Consider the following 16,952-nt stretch of genomic DNA (forward strand, 5'->3'; position numbering starts at 1 on the left):
AAATAGAGCTGTAATATAAAGTAGTTAAATATTAATTAGAGCTGCTAATTGGTTGGAGATGTCTTCTCACATGGACGAGTTTCTAACCACTTACTCTAGGGTCATATTCACTTCCCTGCTCTGCCTCTGGTGCAACAGATAAATTGATTGTGCCTTGCAAAGTGGAGCGTGTTGACCAGGAGGGCATGCAGGCTCCTCTGTGCCGTCTGGACTAGCCCAGGGGTGAAGTCATTGTCTGGGGAGTGAGCAGCTCTGAATTCAAAGAGTCTTAAGGAGGATGGGAAGAGCCAGGCCCCGGACAGGTCAGAACGAAGCTATTCTCAGGTACATCCCGAGGCAAAATACAGATCCCTGGGCACCTTACACCTGGAAGCAGGGGCTGCAGGCTTCATACACCTCGCCTCTGTGCCCTGGGGTTGGACAGCAGCTGAGCAGAGGGGTTTAAGGTTCTGTATTTGATGCTCATGGGTCTGCCATGTTTCCTTGGACCATTTCTGTATTAGTGAGCTGAACTGCTGTTTATTTTTTAACCTGGTTCTGGCCGAGTTCTGGCTGGCACAGTAGCGCACTTCTAGGCGTGCTGGGGGGATTGCTCAGGACAGGAGTTACCTCCAGCGGGCCACACAGTTCCAGAAGCAAGGACAGTTGAGTTTTCAGTCAGCCTAGCTTGTGCACCAACATACAAAAGAGGGGAGACAGACAAAGGGAAAAAGGACAATAATTTTCATTGTGGTGTTTCAGTACCATACAACCCTTGTGGGATACTGTGTTTGAGACTTCCAAACATTTTGGAAATTCCAAGAGTTTTCAAGTTGCTTCTTTCATAGGTGACACTTAAAAGTTAATACATTTTTAAAGAAGGGTTAGAGGACAATTTTTATGAGGTGCTCAGTAAGCCTGGGAGTGCCGTGTGATGACTTACGGAAGGGGTGAGGTGCTGTTCAAAGAGAAATTCTCACTGAGACTGGTTCACAAAGTGGACCTGTATTGGCTTTTACTCTGCTGGTATGGTATGGCAGATGTCATCACGGATGCATGCATAGGTTAGAAAAACACTGGTGTTTGCCAAACACAAAAGAATGATGCCTTTAGGAGGAGAAATATTCCTTTTCCTTAGACATTTTCTCATGACCTCAGATAGACACTGGGCCAAATTCATTGCTTTTTTAACTGGGGTTCATGTAATTGATTCAAACAGGGTTACAATCAAGAATCCATGCGGTCCTTCATAACTGACTGTAATGAGGTACATTAATAAAAACGGGAAGTTAGGATCTTGATATTCTGGTTGCCTGAAATACTGCTTTCAGTGTTACTAGGCTGGAAAATTTTACGTTCAGTTAGTACCCAAGTTTAGGTTGACAGAAGATGGTGAGTAATAAAGATAAACTCTGCTGACTACAGAGCCAAACTCGAGTTCAAAAGAACATTTAAGAATGTGCCTAAATGCATGGCTGAATAAGGGTGGGTCTAATTATGTAATTAAAATAAGCACACTCCTTTGTGCTTTCCTGAAGCTGAGCCTTGCCCAGGAACATTTTGCTGAATCTTAGTGTTTAATACAACTAGAAGTGAGTGCCATTTGGAATCTTAAAATAAATCCGTAATTCTGGCAATACTAACAGATGCCAGTAGACCCCGATATTAACCTTGAAGGTGTGTGGTGATTCTTAGAAGTCAAACAGTTGACCTAGAACATATACATATTTTTAGAAACCCTTAAGTATTTAAGCTGGAAAGCGCTATGCTGTAAAAGATGTAAAGAGACAGAATTATCAAATAAAGAGGTCCTGCCTGCATTATCACCTCTACCTAAAATCTGTGGTAATAAAAATTCCTCAGCACACCAAAAGTGTTGCCAGGTTTTTCTTAATATGTATTTCTAGTGGAGGGGAAGGAGAAAATAAAAAAAAAAAAAAAAAAGAGTATAACTTTTGTTCGCATACAGGCTAGTGCTGCATTAATGGCACTTCAGCGATGCTGGAGCAAGCTGCAGAGCTTGTTTAGCAGCGTGCAGGGCAGTGCAATGACTGGCTCAGTTGTTGCAGACAGTTCAAGTGTAGCATGCTCTGCTCCGAGGCTGAGCTTTGGCCTGTCTAATTAGCAGCACTGCTCATAGGATTGCTGCTGGGCTGCTTCTCTTTCTAAATCTGGCTTGTTTAAAGGTACCTTTACTGTCTTGCACAGTGCATCCATGACCTGGCAGCTCCCTGAGTGCGGCTGAAATGTCTTCCCTGAACGGGCTTTGAGGCAAGCCCTGAGATACTTACCTGACCTATTGTATTGTTCTTACACATAAATACTGCAAACATTGCTGGTACGGTGTAATCTACAGAGGAAAAATGAGCGCTGCGATAAGTTTGGTTTTGTTCTTTCCTCAGCCATCCGGTACGACGGAATTAATGTGTTTGGCTACACAGTCTGGTCCCTCCTGGATGGCTTTGAATGGCACAGGGGATACAGCATCCGACGTGGATTGTTTTATGTTGATTTTCAAAGCCACGACAAGAAGCTCATGCCCAAATCTTCTGTTTTGTTTTATCAAAAGCTGATAGAAAAAAATGGCTTCCCACCTTTGCCTGAAAACCAGCCTGTAGAAGGTATTTTTCCCTGCGGCTTTGCTTGGGGAATTGTTGACAACTATATTCAGGTGAGTCTGATGATAAAGCTGAGAGGCTGTCCAGCCAGATCAGTGCACAAGTTCATATTGATAAATTTGCTGGATAGGGTGTCTTTGCCAATATATATTACCAGAGGGCTGCAAGGAGATGTATACAACACTTTTGTGCCAAACACTGTGTCTTTCATTCTTCACTAGACTTTCTCTGTGTGACTGAAGAGATCCAGTCAGATTGACATACGATAAATAAAGCTTTAGTAAAACATACCGAAATTGAAAGTGGTCTGATGCTCATCTTCCCTGGACACGTTATGTGATCAGTTACTGAAAGTCAGTCCTGTTCAAATGGGAGTTGATGAGATCTGCTAAAGTGTATTTCCAAATGTCCTAGTCTATGAAATGTGAAATACTACTGCTTTTTCATGTCCATAATTTAATTGGTAATATATTTATCTGCTGTGATCAGGTATGTTTCAGAAAACTTCCTGAAAGCTCTTAAAACTCCAGTGGCATGTTTCTACATTGTACGCATATATATCCTAGTACTGTTGTTAGAGGGCTTTTGGGTAAACAAACAAACAAACAAACCACAATATTAGATTTAAATGAAATTTCTCTATTCCTTCTTTGTCATTCTGTGTAGTACGGTGTCTGACAGAGACCTGCAGTGCCCCTGGATAGCACCCAGCTGTATCATGGATCCAATTCATAGATCTCACTCTTTATTTCAACTAAATCTGGTGCTTTGGGAGAATCTTTCAAACTTTAAGACTTCATTGCATGAGTAGAAGTTATAGCTTGATTATGGTCTCTAACATTTTGGCTCTGTAATTCTCAGATGCTGTTTTGGCTTGCAGGGCTTCTCTAACCACAGTAAAGAGGTGTAGTTAAATTCAACACTGAGGCTTGATCCAAGAACAGAATTTTTAATTTAGATTTTCCACAAAGACAGAACCTTTCTTAAGGCTGGACTATAGGGGGCTTGTTTGTTTTTTCTCACTCCAAAAGTAAGATCTGAGTTTGTTCTCTTGAAAAATACTGCAGCCTCCTTACCTGATACACTGATTTCCAAGAAAATTAAACAGTCATTATCCTCCTAGCTCCCAGACAGATTAGGGATTGGAAGTGGAATTGCTGCCTTTGAGATCAATAACAGCTATGAAGTTGCAGAGTCAGTCAGCCTAAGACAGTTAAAAAAATCCCTCCTGTCCCCAAAACCTTCAAAGCTGAATATTTTCATTTCAAAAGGCCATTCAAACATTTTGTGCTGTAAGGCTTAGGTAGTGTGATTTGTAGATGCATCACAGTGGAAAAACTCTTTTGACAGCATTCCCACAGTATTAGTGGCAATACATGCTTTAGTAATCTACAAGGGACAATTCTCTAGAAAAGCAATTTCCCTCAGACATGCTGGTTTTTATTACTTTCTTCTATAAGCACAGTACTGACCTCTCCGGAGAAAATAGCAACTGATTTTCAGCAGCTTCTTTATACAGTCTGCAGAGCCTCGGCTACAAGTTGAACACTGGTTGTAGGCTGACACCTGCTTTTCAAACAGAGGGCAGGACAAGGAAATGTGAACTCAGGGGGAAACTGTGCATCAAAGGGAAAAAAAAAAGGAAAAAGGGGAAAAAGTAAACACTTGTGGTACTAGTATCTTGTAGTTTGGATATTTCTTGTAAGAGTTACGCTAGAGTATGAATGAGGAGATTTTATATTGTGCATTACTTTAAGTAATTCACTTTCCCATTTTCTAGTCCTTAGCACATTTGTGTTACTCATTAAAAGTGGAAGTATAGTTCTGTGGGACCCTGCGAAGCCCATCTTCTACTGTGTCCGTATGTCATACAGGCAATTCTGACATCTGAGGACCTACAGACTTAGGAGAAATGCATTATTGTTGGAGCAACATATAATGGGTTTACTCGGAGGCCTGGAAAAAAATTGGTTCAGACATGAACAGATTGCTAAAATAACTTGGAAATGAGTTCAGTATGAGTTAAATAAAAAAGGATGTCTTTAGCAAGAAGGAAAAATCCTGCTTGTCAACTGAATTTGTGCTAAAAATCCAATGCAGACCGTTACTCATCTTTCATCACAGTCAGGAAAAGAACTGAACATGGGAATGATGATGCATTCATTATTTCTTTTACTGCATTCAGGGAGTGGTCTTGAAAGTGAATCTACTGGGTGATTTAGAACACACAGTCTCTCTGTAGGCCCTTCTTAATCTTGAAAGAAAAACACATTAAAAATTACTGTAGTCTTTGCTGAAGATCTGCTTCTCTGGAGATCTGTTGCAGGCTTAGTGCCTTATCCCTGAGCAATCCCTTTTTTCCCTTGCAGACTGGAGCAATCTGGAGAAGATATAAACATGGTGATTATTAGCATATGCTTGTTTGGAAAGTAGGATGAAAATGATGTATAGATTTGGTACTTCCCTGATGTCACATGATAACAGAAAATTAATTCATTCATATGAGCCAGAGATGTTATTGTTTCAGAGATGCAAGAGAGGTGCTAAATGCCATATTTTGACTGATGGTACTCTTTCACTACCTTGTGGTAGTGGTGTGATGTCTGTGATGTTCCCACCTACCTAGAACAAACAGCTTGAATCTGGTATGTTTCTTATTCTACCTAGGTAGACACGACACCCACCCAGTTTCTTGACTCTAATGTTTATGTGTGGGATGTTCACCAGACGAAGAAGCTTATTAAGGTGGATGGAGTTTTCACCTCGAAACGCAAGCGTCACTGTGTTGACTTTGCTGCTATCAGGCTCCAGATCTCTCTCCTGCAAGAAATGCACGTCACACACTTCCATTTTTCACTGAAATGGTCTTTAATCCTTCCTTTAGGTAACCTTTCTCTAATCAACCACACTCTTGTACACTATTACCAGTGTTTTGCTAGTGAACTTCTCAGAGTTAACATAACTCCTGTTGTTGCTTTATGGCAACCTATGGCTGAGAATCAAGAGCTTCCAGTTTCCCTTGCCAAATATGGAGCCTGGGAAAATGCAGAAACTGTTCAGGCTTTTGTTGAGTATGCCAAATTCTGCTTTACAAGTCTTGGGGACCATGTTAAGTTTTGGATCACAATGAATGAACCATCAGTAAAAAACTTGACATACACCGCAGGGCACAACCTGTTGAAAGCCCATGCAAAAGCATGGCATCTTTATGACAAAGAATTCAGGAGATCTCAGAAGGGTAAAATTTCTATAGCTCTACAAGCCGACTGGGTAGAACCAGCTTGTCCCTTTTCCAGGAATGACCAAGAAGTTGCTGACAGAATTTTAGAGTTCGACATTGGCTGGCTTGCAGAGCCCATCTTTGGGAATGGTGACTACCCGCAGGTGATGAGAGCGTGGCTTCACCGAAGAAACAGTGTTGACCTGTACAATTTCCACTTACCTTACTTCTCAGAAGATGAAAAGAAGTTAATCCAGGGCTCGTTTGATTTTTTTGCCTTGAGTCACTACACGACTACCCTTGTGGGCTGGGAGAAAGAAGATGCAGTAAAATATGACCACTATCTTGAAGTTCAAATGATCAATGACATCACATGGCTGCACTCCCCCAGCAGAGCTGCAGTAGTGCCCTGGGGACTGAGGAAATTGCTCAAGTGGGTTAAATCAAAGTATGGCAATGTCCCAGTTTATGTAACGGCTAATGGAATTGATGATGGCCGAAATATGGTGCATGATAAGCTCAGAGTGTATTACATCCAAAATTACATCAATGAAGCTTTAAAAGGTAAGGAACCATAGATGGTTTATGTGTCACAAATCCCAGTATTAGTATATGCCCTGTGACAGAGTATGTTTAACTTTAAAAAAAAAAAAATCCTATTTAGAATACTCCATAAATGAGATGTTGGTAACAGATAGCGTTTTTCTTTGATGTATGATTGATTGGCGTTCCATCAGGAAGACTGACCTTGCACATGTTCTGCATGAGACAGTAGAAAAACTTGTGGATTCTAGAAATTTGAGCAGATGTTATGTGAGCGGCTCCACATGTATTTAGCCAGGTTTTCTTCTTATTGCACTTTTACTGTTGTTTTGCTTTGTTGCTTCTCTCCACTGATGTGCCTCAGGGCTGGTTATGAGTTCTGTTCCTCAGCTGTCTCTGTAGCTTATCCAACAGTGATCTTATCCAACAGTGATCTTCATAGTAATTCAGCTATCTACCTCATTATGCCGTTTCCTGGACTCTTTCCTGCTATTCCGAACCCAAACCAATCTTTTTCTGTCTCTCAAAGATTCAGAAATTACAAGGCAAAAAGGAGGCATTTTGAGTCATCCTGTCACACAACGCACACTGTTTTTTGAGAGAAGCACAAGACCCGAATGAAATAATTTTTACTGATGAAGAATCTAATACACCTTACTGTAAGTTGCTGCAGTGGGTGATTATTTACTGCTTTTATATGTAAGTGTGTGTATAGATACATATAAATCTTACTTCTAGTATTTATTTCTTTAGCTTCAGCTGTAAGCCATTTTTTTGTATATTTCCATGTATTTTTCCTCTGTAGGTGTTCACAGACAGAAAACAAGCTCTCTCTCATTTATGTCTTGGATAAATAACACAGACAAAGCTCTTTGTGTCCCTTACTATAAAACATCATTTAGAACCTTTCAATTATTAAACTTTTTCCCATTTGCCAGCATTCTTCTTGAGAGGGGTAGACCCAGATGCGGACACACTGTTCCTACCACAGCCACACCTATATCTCAGCAGGTATAACGTAACCTCTTACCCTTTTACTCCTCTTTTGTACATCTGAGCAGCCCATTAGCCCTTTTGGCCACGGCAGCAGGTTGGTTACACGCACTCTGTGGTTATCTACCGAGATTTCAAACTCGGTTAACTGAGTCCTGCACCCCAGGCAGAAATCCCTCTGCTGGAATATGGTCTGCTTGTTCTTTGACATCCTCACATTTGGTCACATTCAGACACCAGTTATTTGCTTGTACAAAGCTTGCTACACTAGCTAAATTATGCCTCTAATCTCTGTGTTATTTGCAAACGTTTAAGATCATTAAATAGCTTAGTACCAAAAGCCAATCTCCATGATCACAGTAGAAATACACCTACTGTGACACTTACTTACCTGCAATTACCTTTCTAGACTTACCGGTTCTGTTCGAGACCAGTTGAAATCTGTTTATTATGGGTGCCCCCTGACCTCATAACATTCTATTTTCTCCATCCAAATGCCATATAATACCAGGTCACTTGCCTTGTGAAGTTCTAAGTATATTACATCAAACATCATTACTTTTATTGATCTGCTGATATAATAAAAAAGATGTCAAGTTAGTTTGACAAGATTTATTTTTCATATAGCTAAGCTGATTGGCATTAATCATATCTCTCCTGTAATTCTTATTTATCAAGCCTTATATAAGCTATTCCACTCTTTTGCTAGGCAGTGAAGGATGGCTGGCAGTTCCATAATTTTCTAGGTCATCCTGTCCACTCTGTCATTGGCTTAAACTCCCTCCTCTGTAATTTCCACCTCTGTCATGAATTACTGAACATCAATATTAAGTGCCCAAGACTTCCTTCTCCAGCATTTTGAAGCATTGGCTGCATGTCTTCTGCATCCATAGTTAAAAAAACATACCGTGGCTGTACTTGGACTTAGGGTTTCAGTCTGTGGGTTTTTTCTGTATTGCTTTTCTCCTTCCTACACTTCAGACCACACGAGTTCTTGGCACTTCTGTTTTCAAAGTGTGTATAGATATGGGCTTTTCTTCCATTTCCCATTAGCCAGAACACCTTCACAGCCCCCTGTTTTTTACAAAACTTTGCTGTTTGTACTGGACTCATACCAGTATTTCTCAATTACTTCCTTCTCTCTTCTCTTCAGCCTAGAAATAGCTCTTACGTTTTCTCAATCTAACCATCACCTGTAAGCCGTGTTTTCCTGTCTTTCCACCTTCTTTGTCATGGATGAGTATGTCCTTGCTAACTTGCCGTAATACTTGCCTTAAAGCTCACTCTCTCACTTTTGACATCATACACTCCTCCAGTGTTCGGTCCATCAGTAATAGCAGCTTTTTCATTCTCTTTTCTTCTCCCACACTGGTATTGTGCTGTTCATCTTGTCCTTACCCAGGGAGCAAGCTCTTAACCTAGGCATCATGGATGATTCAGGTTTCTCCAAAACTTGCATTTTTTTCTGCAAGACCCTCTACAGTAACTGAGGCGAATTACACATCTTGTGTCCATACCTCAGTGTCATGCTGGAGAGGAATGAGAGGGGATTTCCTACCTGCGTGCTCATGCCTTAATGTTCCCATTCTGCCTTCTTCCTCCAGCTGGTTTCAGGGACTGCATGTAGCAGCATTTATGCGTGTAATGTTGCTCACCTGCATTGTTCCAGGGGAGCCAACAGGTATGTGCAGATAAATGATTCCAGGATACAGTGTGGGACTTTTTGGACTGAGGCACTATTTTTAAGTGCTTTGTACACTGTTTAAATACATCTTTGCCAATTGAAAACAAAGAACAGCAGTAACCATTTATGTAACACTATTAAATCCACATACAGTTTTACAAACACAAACTAATTATTCTGGGTAGCAGCTCTGTAAAAGGGTAGGTAAATATTATTTCATTTTACACATGAGAAGTAGGTTAGAGGTGCTAAATGTCTTGTATGTAGCTGCAAAAAGAACAATTTCCAGAGGCATATGAAAATTCAGCAGTTGTTAGCTTTCAGTCCTGTCTTCATCTGCTAGAAGATGTTGCTTTAATTTGTTTAAAATGGTGATTTTGAGAAATGAAGTATTACAGTTTGTGTTTACTACTGTGGATTGATTGGTTTTGTCAAGCAGGACTGATGGCCCAAGGTTAATGTTCCAGCTGCTGGACCTCTTCCAGTAGCCCAGTTAGCAGTATGGATTGTGGACATGTTCTCAATAAAGACTGATACAGGTCATCTTGGATCGGAAACTTGGGTCAATAACTAGAGAGGACTGTGATTTGCATAGGCTTTCCCCTTGTGCTGGTGATACCCCTGTACGTGACCTTAGCATGGGTGCATCTTTTTCTGGTGTCACCGTGCCTTTGCTGGTGAGAAGTGCAGCCTGGCGTCCTCTGTTCCTTGGCTGTCCCCATCAGGAGGTGTTGTGCAAGGGAGAAGGAGCAATCAGAGAAACAGTCTGCAGAAATCCAGTTGCAGGAAAACCCAAACCTGTATTCTTTCATATATAAAAAGGAGAGCCATTTTTGCACGGTCCGCTCCGTGCTGAACGTTAAATGCAGCCATGCACGCGCAGCTGTGTTTACCAAGCACAAGGAAGTAAATTGCAGGATACTTGCAGATCACACAGTCTGGCAATGGCTGACAGATTCTTACTTTTTATGAGAAACACTTCACAGATGTATGTGTTCCTTATGTTATTTTGGGGAAGAGAAGTGCAGATGTGGGCTTAACACCCTCCTGCCTCTGCTTTATGTACTGGCATATGGTACTGCTCTTGAATGCCAAAGTGACATTTATTAATTTCTTCAACCTTTTGGGGTTTTTTTGCAGCTTACACCTTGGACAATGTTAATCTGCAAGGATATTTTGTCTATTCTTTTAATGACAAGACTGCTCCTAAATATGGTCTCTACAGTTATGTTGCAAATCGATATGAACCAAAGCCTTCTTTGAAACATTACAGAGAAATCATTGACAATAATGGTTTTCCTGGTCCTGAAACTCCTGAGTTGCTGTGCCCAGAAGAGATTGCCTTGTGTCCTGAATGCCACTTCTTCCAAACCAGAAAATCATTGTTAGCCTTTATCTCTTTCATATTTGTTGCTTTTATTGTTACTATATTCTTCATTACTTACTACTCCAAGAGGGTCAAAAGAAGGTATAAATAGAGCTGCCGCTTTGAATACATCACTCACCACCCTTTCTCTTGCATCCCCTTGGGAAATCTGAAATAAGAGCACACCATGTTGTGATTGCTTCAGCACGAGGAAGGCATTTACATTGCCTGATACTGCAGGACATCAACACTGAGAAGAGATTGCTAGCATATGGCTTCCAGAAATCATTTTCTCTGTTTTAGTACATTTGGTTTATGACCAGCCAGTCCTTAATTCCTGTGGTTGGAGTTATCTCACAACTTTCCCTGGGACCTTTTGTTGAGTAGATGCATTCCCCTCCTTGGTTTTGCCTCACTGAGATGGATAGGTGAAAGTATGTTTTGAAGACATGGAGTGATGGAAGAGCCTGAATGTCAAATTATCCGGGAGAAGACTGGGGAGAAACGAAATGGTTTGCTTTTCTAAATGAGGGCTGAATGCTGATATTGCTTGATCAGAGCCACAACCTGATCAGAGCAGGGAACGTGACTGAGCAGAGATGGAGGAGAATTGCACAAAGCAGTGCCAGAAGGAAGGACACCCCCTTCCCTAAAGCAGATGTAGGGGGAAGAACAGGGGGACACAAATCTGTTCTGCTTGCTAAATCAGTTAACTACTCCTCAGGTTGCCGACAGCTGCATCTGACTTCAGGATGTCACTGAGGAACTTCAGCTAAAGAAACTATGTCTTTCTTGATGGGGAGAGCAGCAGGGATATGTGCAGTGATGGCAGGGGTCATGCCATCTGACGGGAAGAGATGGGAAGGGTTGAAGGGCTTCTCTTTGTATTTACTCAGAAAAAAAAGCGGAGAGCAGGAGCTGGGATGTCTTCACTGTCTCCTTTGTCAGAAAGCTGTGTGCCTGACCCTGTGCCCTGTTGTCCTGCAGCCATGGATGTGGCAGGGCTGGAGCTCCCCGTTCCTGCACTCCTTGCAGTAAGTTGCACACAACTGTCACTCTGCTGCTGCTGGGCTATCTACCTGCTGGAAACATGTTAGTAAGATGGTATCTGCATGCCATCTGTGTTGAGTGTGGAGACGTTAAATCCCAGCATTTTGGTATAATAGTCCAGCACTTTATTGCTGCTTTTGCCAGGGTCTGAGATGTTGGCGCTGTTGCTCCAAGCCTCTTCCAGGTTGGCTGGACGGTCTCCTTTGAGCAACTGGATCTGTCCCTGGCAGCGTTTCGTCCTGAAGTATTACTGGACATCTGAGGCTCTCTTATTTTTCTCTCAGCAAAATAAAATTAGGAAAATATTAGCAACAGTGTTTAGCAGTAGAAATCGAGAGGGAGTGGAAAAAACCCTACATTGTTTTGCCTGCCTGGTGAATCACTGCATGAGGAGTGTCCTCGGTATAAAGCAAAGAGGTCATTTTTCTCTGCTCTCTAACTCTAGGCCTGCATCACCTTCAGCTGTAATTCTATTTTTATTGCTATGTGAATAATGTCACTCACTGGAAAGAATATTTTAAAGGAAATGTGCTCTGTGTTAATTAAGAATTATTTATCTACTAAAGCTGATTATGCTGCGTTAAATGTGATGTTTATCTACTAGATGACTAACAGATGACTAAATGACCTCCCGGGGTTCCTTTCAACCTGAATACTCTATGGCCCTGTGATTCTGTACTGTAAATTAAAACTTATATATGGAATACAATTTCCATTTCTAATTTAAGATTATATTTTTTAAAAATAATCTGTAGAAATAGAAAATAATTAACATCATAATGGTTAATATATTTGTCCTCTAGTTCCAATCTTAAAATGGTCTCTCTTTGCACTAATATATATTTTGGTATTGAGATTAAGGTGAAAAATTCAGGGTAAGCGATGAAGTATTAAATATATATATATATATATATATATATATATAAATTATTTATGGCCCAATAGGACTTGCTGAAAAAGAGAAAATTTTACACTGCTGCATATTTATGCATTGGTGCCTGATGCAGTGTGGGTTACAAAGAAATAGCTCTCTCTAAATGTATGAAATGGCAAATGGCTTTCTTCGTGGCATGGCTATGAACCACCTTGCAATACGTTGCCCCAGTAGTCAGATGCCTTCACAGTACATAACAAAAAGTGATGTTCATTTAATACAACCTGTAGCCAGGTCATGCCTAACTTGTATGTTATATGTGTGCGTGTATGTATGTTATAATTATTTTGCTTTTGGTAAAACAAAAAGTCTGGGCCAGATCTTTCCGAGAAGCCCGGTGTATGTGTCTCAGGCATTCAGGGGGTCAAGGCACGGCAAGTGCAGAAGAGCATGGGTGCCGTGCTGGTGGGCATCGACCCGTCCTGAGACTTCGCTGGGAATTAACCATCCAGGGAGGAGCTGCCGTGTGCTTCCTAACGGCCCAGCCGCAGCAGCAGCCCGAGCGCAGGGGAGACACTGCAGGCTCTTCCCATAGAGGCTGGGTGATATGTAACCACCGACAGGCAGATGGCACCAGCTGGATATCTAATTTGTAGGTAAATTGGGATTTGTTGCTACGAAGCCGTAGGATTGCATCCACTCATGGTGCCGTGGCCCATAGAAATAACACAGCCTGTGGCACAGTTCCCTTCTCAAGAGTTTTTAAATAGCACCGCAGAGCCACGGCCAGCTCAAGCTGGGCACGACAGTTGCCAAAGTCTTCTCCTAAGCAGCCTGCCTGTGGTGCTCCGTGCACAGTGACATGCAGCTCTCGGCAAACAAACTGCACGGTGATGGCACCGGGAAAATGCAGGCTGGCCTGAGGGACGTAATGGTATGGTTTCGCTTTGGGAATCTGCTTCATTTTATGTCATCAGGGGCCAGCATGAGTTTCTTGTCAGTCTTCTGGGAAAAAATCACCCTCCACTAACAACAAAAAGGCCCTTGAGCAGGCAAAGGTTAGGTACCAGTCCGAGGAGAACTGCGGTGTGCTCATGCAGATCGATGCGATAATCGCCTCCTGCAACCAGGCTGTGGGCTGTGGGGCACTTGTGTGCAACACCCACGTGTGAGCGATGATCTGGCACTTCCCTGTCACCACCTGTGCATCCAGGGCAGAAACGGTGGCAGTGGCAAGGGCTCTGAGTGGAGGGGACTCTACAGTCCAACCACAAAGGCAGCTCAGGGGAAGACAGTGTTTTGTTTTCTGAAGAGCAACCGGAGTCTGCATGTGATGGATGCTAACACACAGTATCTTGTGTAGAACTAGTTTCTTGATTTTAACAGTGTTTCTGAATGAAATATTGTTGCCCGTTTGCTCAGTGCTCCAGATTAAACATGCTGTAAAATAGAAAATCATGGTTTTATTCCAAGTATTTTTGTGACGTGAATGCAGAGCTTCTGTTTTATTTCTTGAACAGACTGTGCAGAAGTGACTGTGGGAAGGGCGTCTTTGCTAAACGAAAGAATGAGTGTTACATTGTTTTTATGACAATCTCAGAAATTAAATAAAGATACAGTAAGTTCCAAACCATATCATGATCTTATTGTTTAATCTGTCCAATTTCTCTGTTTGCAACATGAAGTACAGAGTACCTTAGGAGAGGCTGTTACGGCAATTCTGCAAGGAGTTAAGTGTTTCTGTTTGTTTTTCCAATGTCACATATAACTTTTGTTGGAGGCGGCTGGGGCCTGTGTCTACGAGAGGTTTTTCCAACAGACCTAGTCCTTTGGAGGGGTTTTGGTTCTTTGAATTTTTGTTGGTTTTGTGTAGGGTTTTTTGTGACTGTTATTATTTTAAAAGCCTGTGGAAGTTACCATACCAATATAAGAGTGTTTCGTTGGAATAGCTTATTCCATAGTAACACTGCGGTGGATTTGACAGCTCTTCTATTCCAGTAGAGTTACTCACAGGCTTGAGGGTTTTTGTCAGCATAGTTGTGGCACTAAGCAGTCAGTTTGTGGCATCCTTGTTAAACATCCTAAGGAAAGTAAATGTCAAGGTTAAAAGGAAGTGGGAGCAGAAAGGGACAATACTAATTAATAGGACAGTGGCCATACAAGTGTCAGCATGTTTAAACACACAGCCTGCCCTTCACTTTTCTCCTTGCATTGTGTTTGTTTGCTTTTTAGTCACTTAGAAATCTTGATCTGTTCGTTCTGCTTGCAAAAAAAAAAAAAAACCAAACAAACCCTTAGGCAAAAATGGTCTTACTCAGAGTGAAAGAGACAGTTTTAGCTAGGCTTCAGCTTCAGCTGAGAAAGTTCAGTCTTGTTCCTTCTCCACTCATGCAAAGCCAAGAAGAGGAGGTGAGGAAAAGAAAGGGGAAAGCTCTTCCAGTCTTTGATGTGCCAGTCGTGGATTGCCAAACCGCTCTTCCCCAGCTGTCACAAGGCTATGGCTGGTGCTGGCTGGTTAAGCCCACCCTTTTTAAAAGGTTGGAGAAAGAAGGAATTAACGAGGTGAGACGAAAGTGGCAGGGTCCAATGTATGAGAGGCTTTTATTTTGCTTCATGAGTTGAACAAAAACATCACTGTCAAATGGTTCTGAGAAAACTAAGATCGTTAAGAAACCAGAAAGTTGAAATAACAGCAGCCTGCAGCCAAGATACTTGTGGGTGCTGACGTTTTGCTGGCTATTATCTTGTGATGCTTTGTGTGTTTGTGAAGGAGTGGCAGAAAGGCCAGTGAGGCAGAGAGAAGTCAGGGAAAATACTAATGAACAGGGCAGAAAAGTCACAGGCACAAGCAGCTACACGAGGTCCTCACCCTGGGAGCTGAGGGAACAGTCAGATGGGCCATGGGAATATTCTTTGTTAAAAATCAAATATTCTTAATTAAAAAACAAAAATATTTTTTTTAAAATCTACTTTGAAAGCTCCCTATCTCCCATATTTGTCCCTTAATGATATACCTCCTACATGATGAATTTTACTGTCAAAACCCTTTTCCTCGTCACAAGAGCTACTCACAGCGCAACCCACAAAGCATCATTATGGGGTCCCAGCTGTCCTGAGCTCATCCAGGTGGGTTTCTGGCCCAAGTCCCAGGAGGCCTGTGGGGGTCTGAAGTGCAGGAGAGGTGGTTGCTGTCACTAGCACTGAGCAAAGCAGTGGGAATGACAGCAATGATAGATTCTAAATACTGCTGCAAATTCACATCAGGTTTGATTAATTTCTACTTAAAGAAATTAAAACTAAAGAATTTCTACTTAATTTCTACTTTCTATTAGTAGAAAGAGTTTCTTCCTTACTGAGAGAGTAACACACAAGACTTTAGGGTTTTTTTTGGCAGGGAGGGATGAGTTTTAACTCTTCCCCTCTAACCTGTGATGTATAATGTACTTCTCACTGTTGATTTTTTTTTTTATGGTGTCAGTCCTTGCAGGGAAGATGAGGACCTGGGCAGCACCATCTCAGTCCCACCTGTTTGGCTCTCAGGAGCCAGAGAAGCTTCCAAGCTGGATCTTCCCACCCAGGGCTGTTCCTTGCTGGGATGCACCTCCAAGCCGGAGGGGGGCTGAGCCCCAGGCACCTCCCAAGCGGGACATGCGGCGGGGCCCAGAGGAAGAGCAGAGCGGATGGCACGTCCTGGTGAGATGCTGGCTGTGGTGGTGGCTTGGCTTTCAGTGGTGAGCTGGCTGTTGCGTTGCCACCTTCTGCGCCCAGGGCTCTGTAGGAGCCTTTCTGCAGCACTCTGAGCCAGCTGGGCTGCGCAAACATAACACCTGACCCACGAAATCTGGGTTTCCTCCCACTGGAGGGAATCGCAAATTGGCCAAGTGTTTAGTTCAAGAGGTGTAACGGTATAAACTACCTGTGCTGTAAAGTTTTACGAGGTGACAAAGTTTTGTAGTCTGGCAATAGCACAGTCAAGCTGGAGGCCATCAGATGCCCTGCCAGGAAAGGGAGGGGAGCAAGCTGGTGGGGAGGGCTTCCCCGCAGGCTGCAGCCTCTCCGGTCGGACCAGAGGGTGCCCGGAGGGGTGCAAGGGTGCTGCTCCTGCGGCCCGGGACAGGCATGATCCCGGGGCGTAGTGCTGCCTGGCAGATGGAGCAGGGCCAGCTCCAGCTCTCTCACCACCTCCTCTTCCCTCTTTGGGCACATACTTTACATTTGGGCTGTGAAACGGGGAGCTAACCACCAAAGTATGACATGGGTATGTCGGAGCATATTGTTTATTTAGAAGACAAATACCGTTTATAGACCTTACAGATTGTTTTGTTGATAGTTATTACTTTGCAGCAACCCTTCTGCCTCCCTCTCTCCACTAGGATCAAATGGGTCTTATTTCCAAAAGCTAAGAAAGTAAGTGCCCATAAAGTAAGCTGCCAGTGTTACAGTCATCTTTCCCAGCACTAGCTGAGCCTTTAAGTCCGCTTCTGATGGAAGATTGTGAATTTTATACACATTTGTAACTCATTTATCTGCCACATTGCTGCAGGATCCGTGAGCGGATATTGCCTTTCCTTGCACCTCACAGCGGGAGGCGGTGGGGTCCTGCTCTCAGCAGCACGTGGTTGCTC

At 42.5% G+C, this 16,952-nt stretch overlaps 1 protein-coding gene across 1 annotated transcript in view; it reads left to right on the forward strand.

The window, feature by feature from the left end:
• Nucleotides 1-12,222, forward strand: part of KL (klotho) — a 48,923-nt gene extending 36,701 nt beyond the window's left edge. The window contains exons 3-5 of the mRNA XM_037375722.1: nucleotides 2,382-2,650; nucleotides 5,265-6,381; nucleotides 10,178-12,222. Coding sequence (XP_037231619.1) covers nucleotides 2,382-2,650; nucleotides 5,265-6,381; nucleotides 10,178-10,515 — 1,724 coding nt within the window. The 3' untranslated portion in view covers nucleotides 10,516-12,222. The remainder of the gene's footprint in view (nucleotides 1-2,381; nucleotides 2,651-5,264; nucleotides 6,382-10,177) is intronic.
• Nucleotides 12,223-16,952: the final 4,730 nt, after the last annotated feature.

The sequence above is a fragment of the Falco rusticolus genome, chromosome 2, assembly GCF_015220075.1.
Source record: "Falco rusticolus isolate bFalRus1 chromosome 2, bFalRus1.pri, whole genome shotgun sequence".
In the NCBI taxonomy this organism is placed as follows: Eukaryota; Metazoa; Chordata; class Aves; order Falconiformes; family Falconidae; genus Falco; species Falco rusticolus.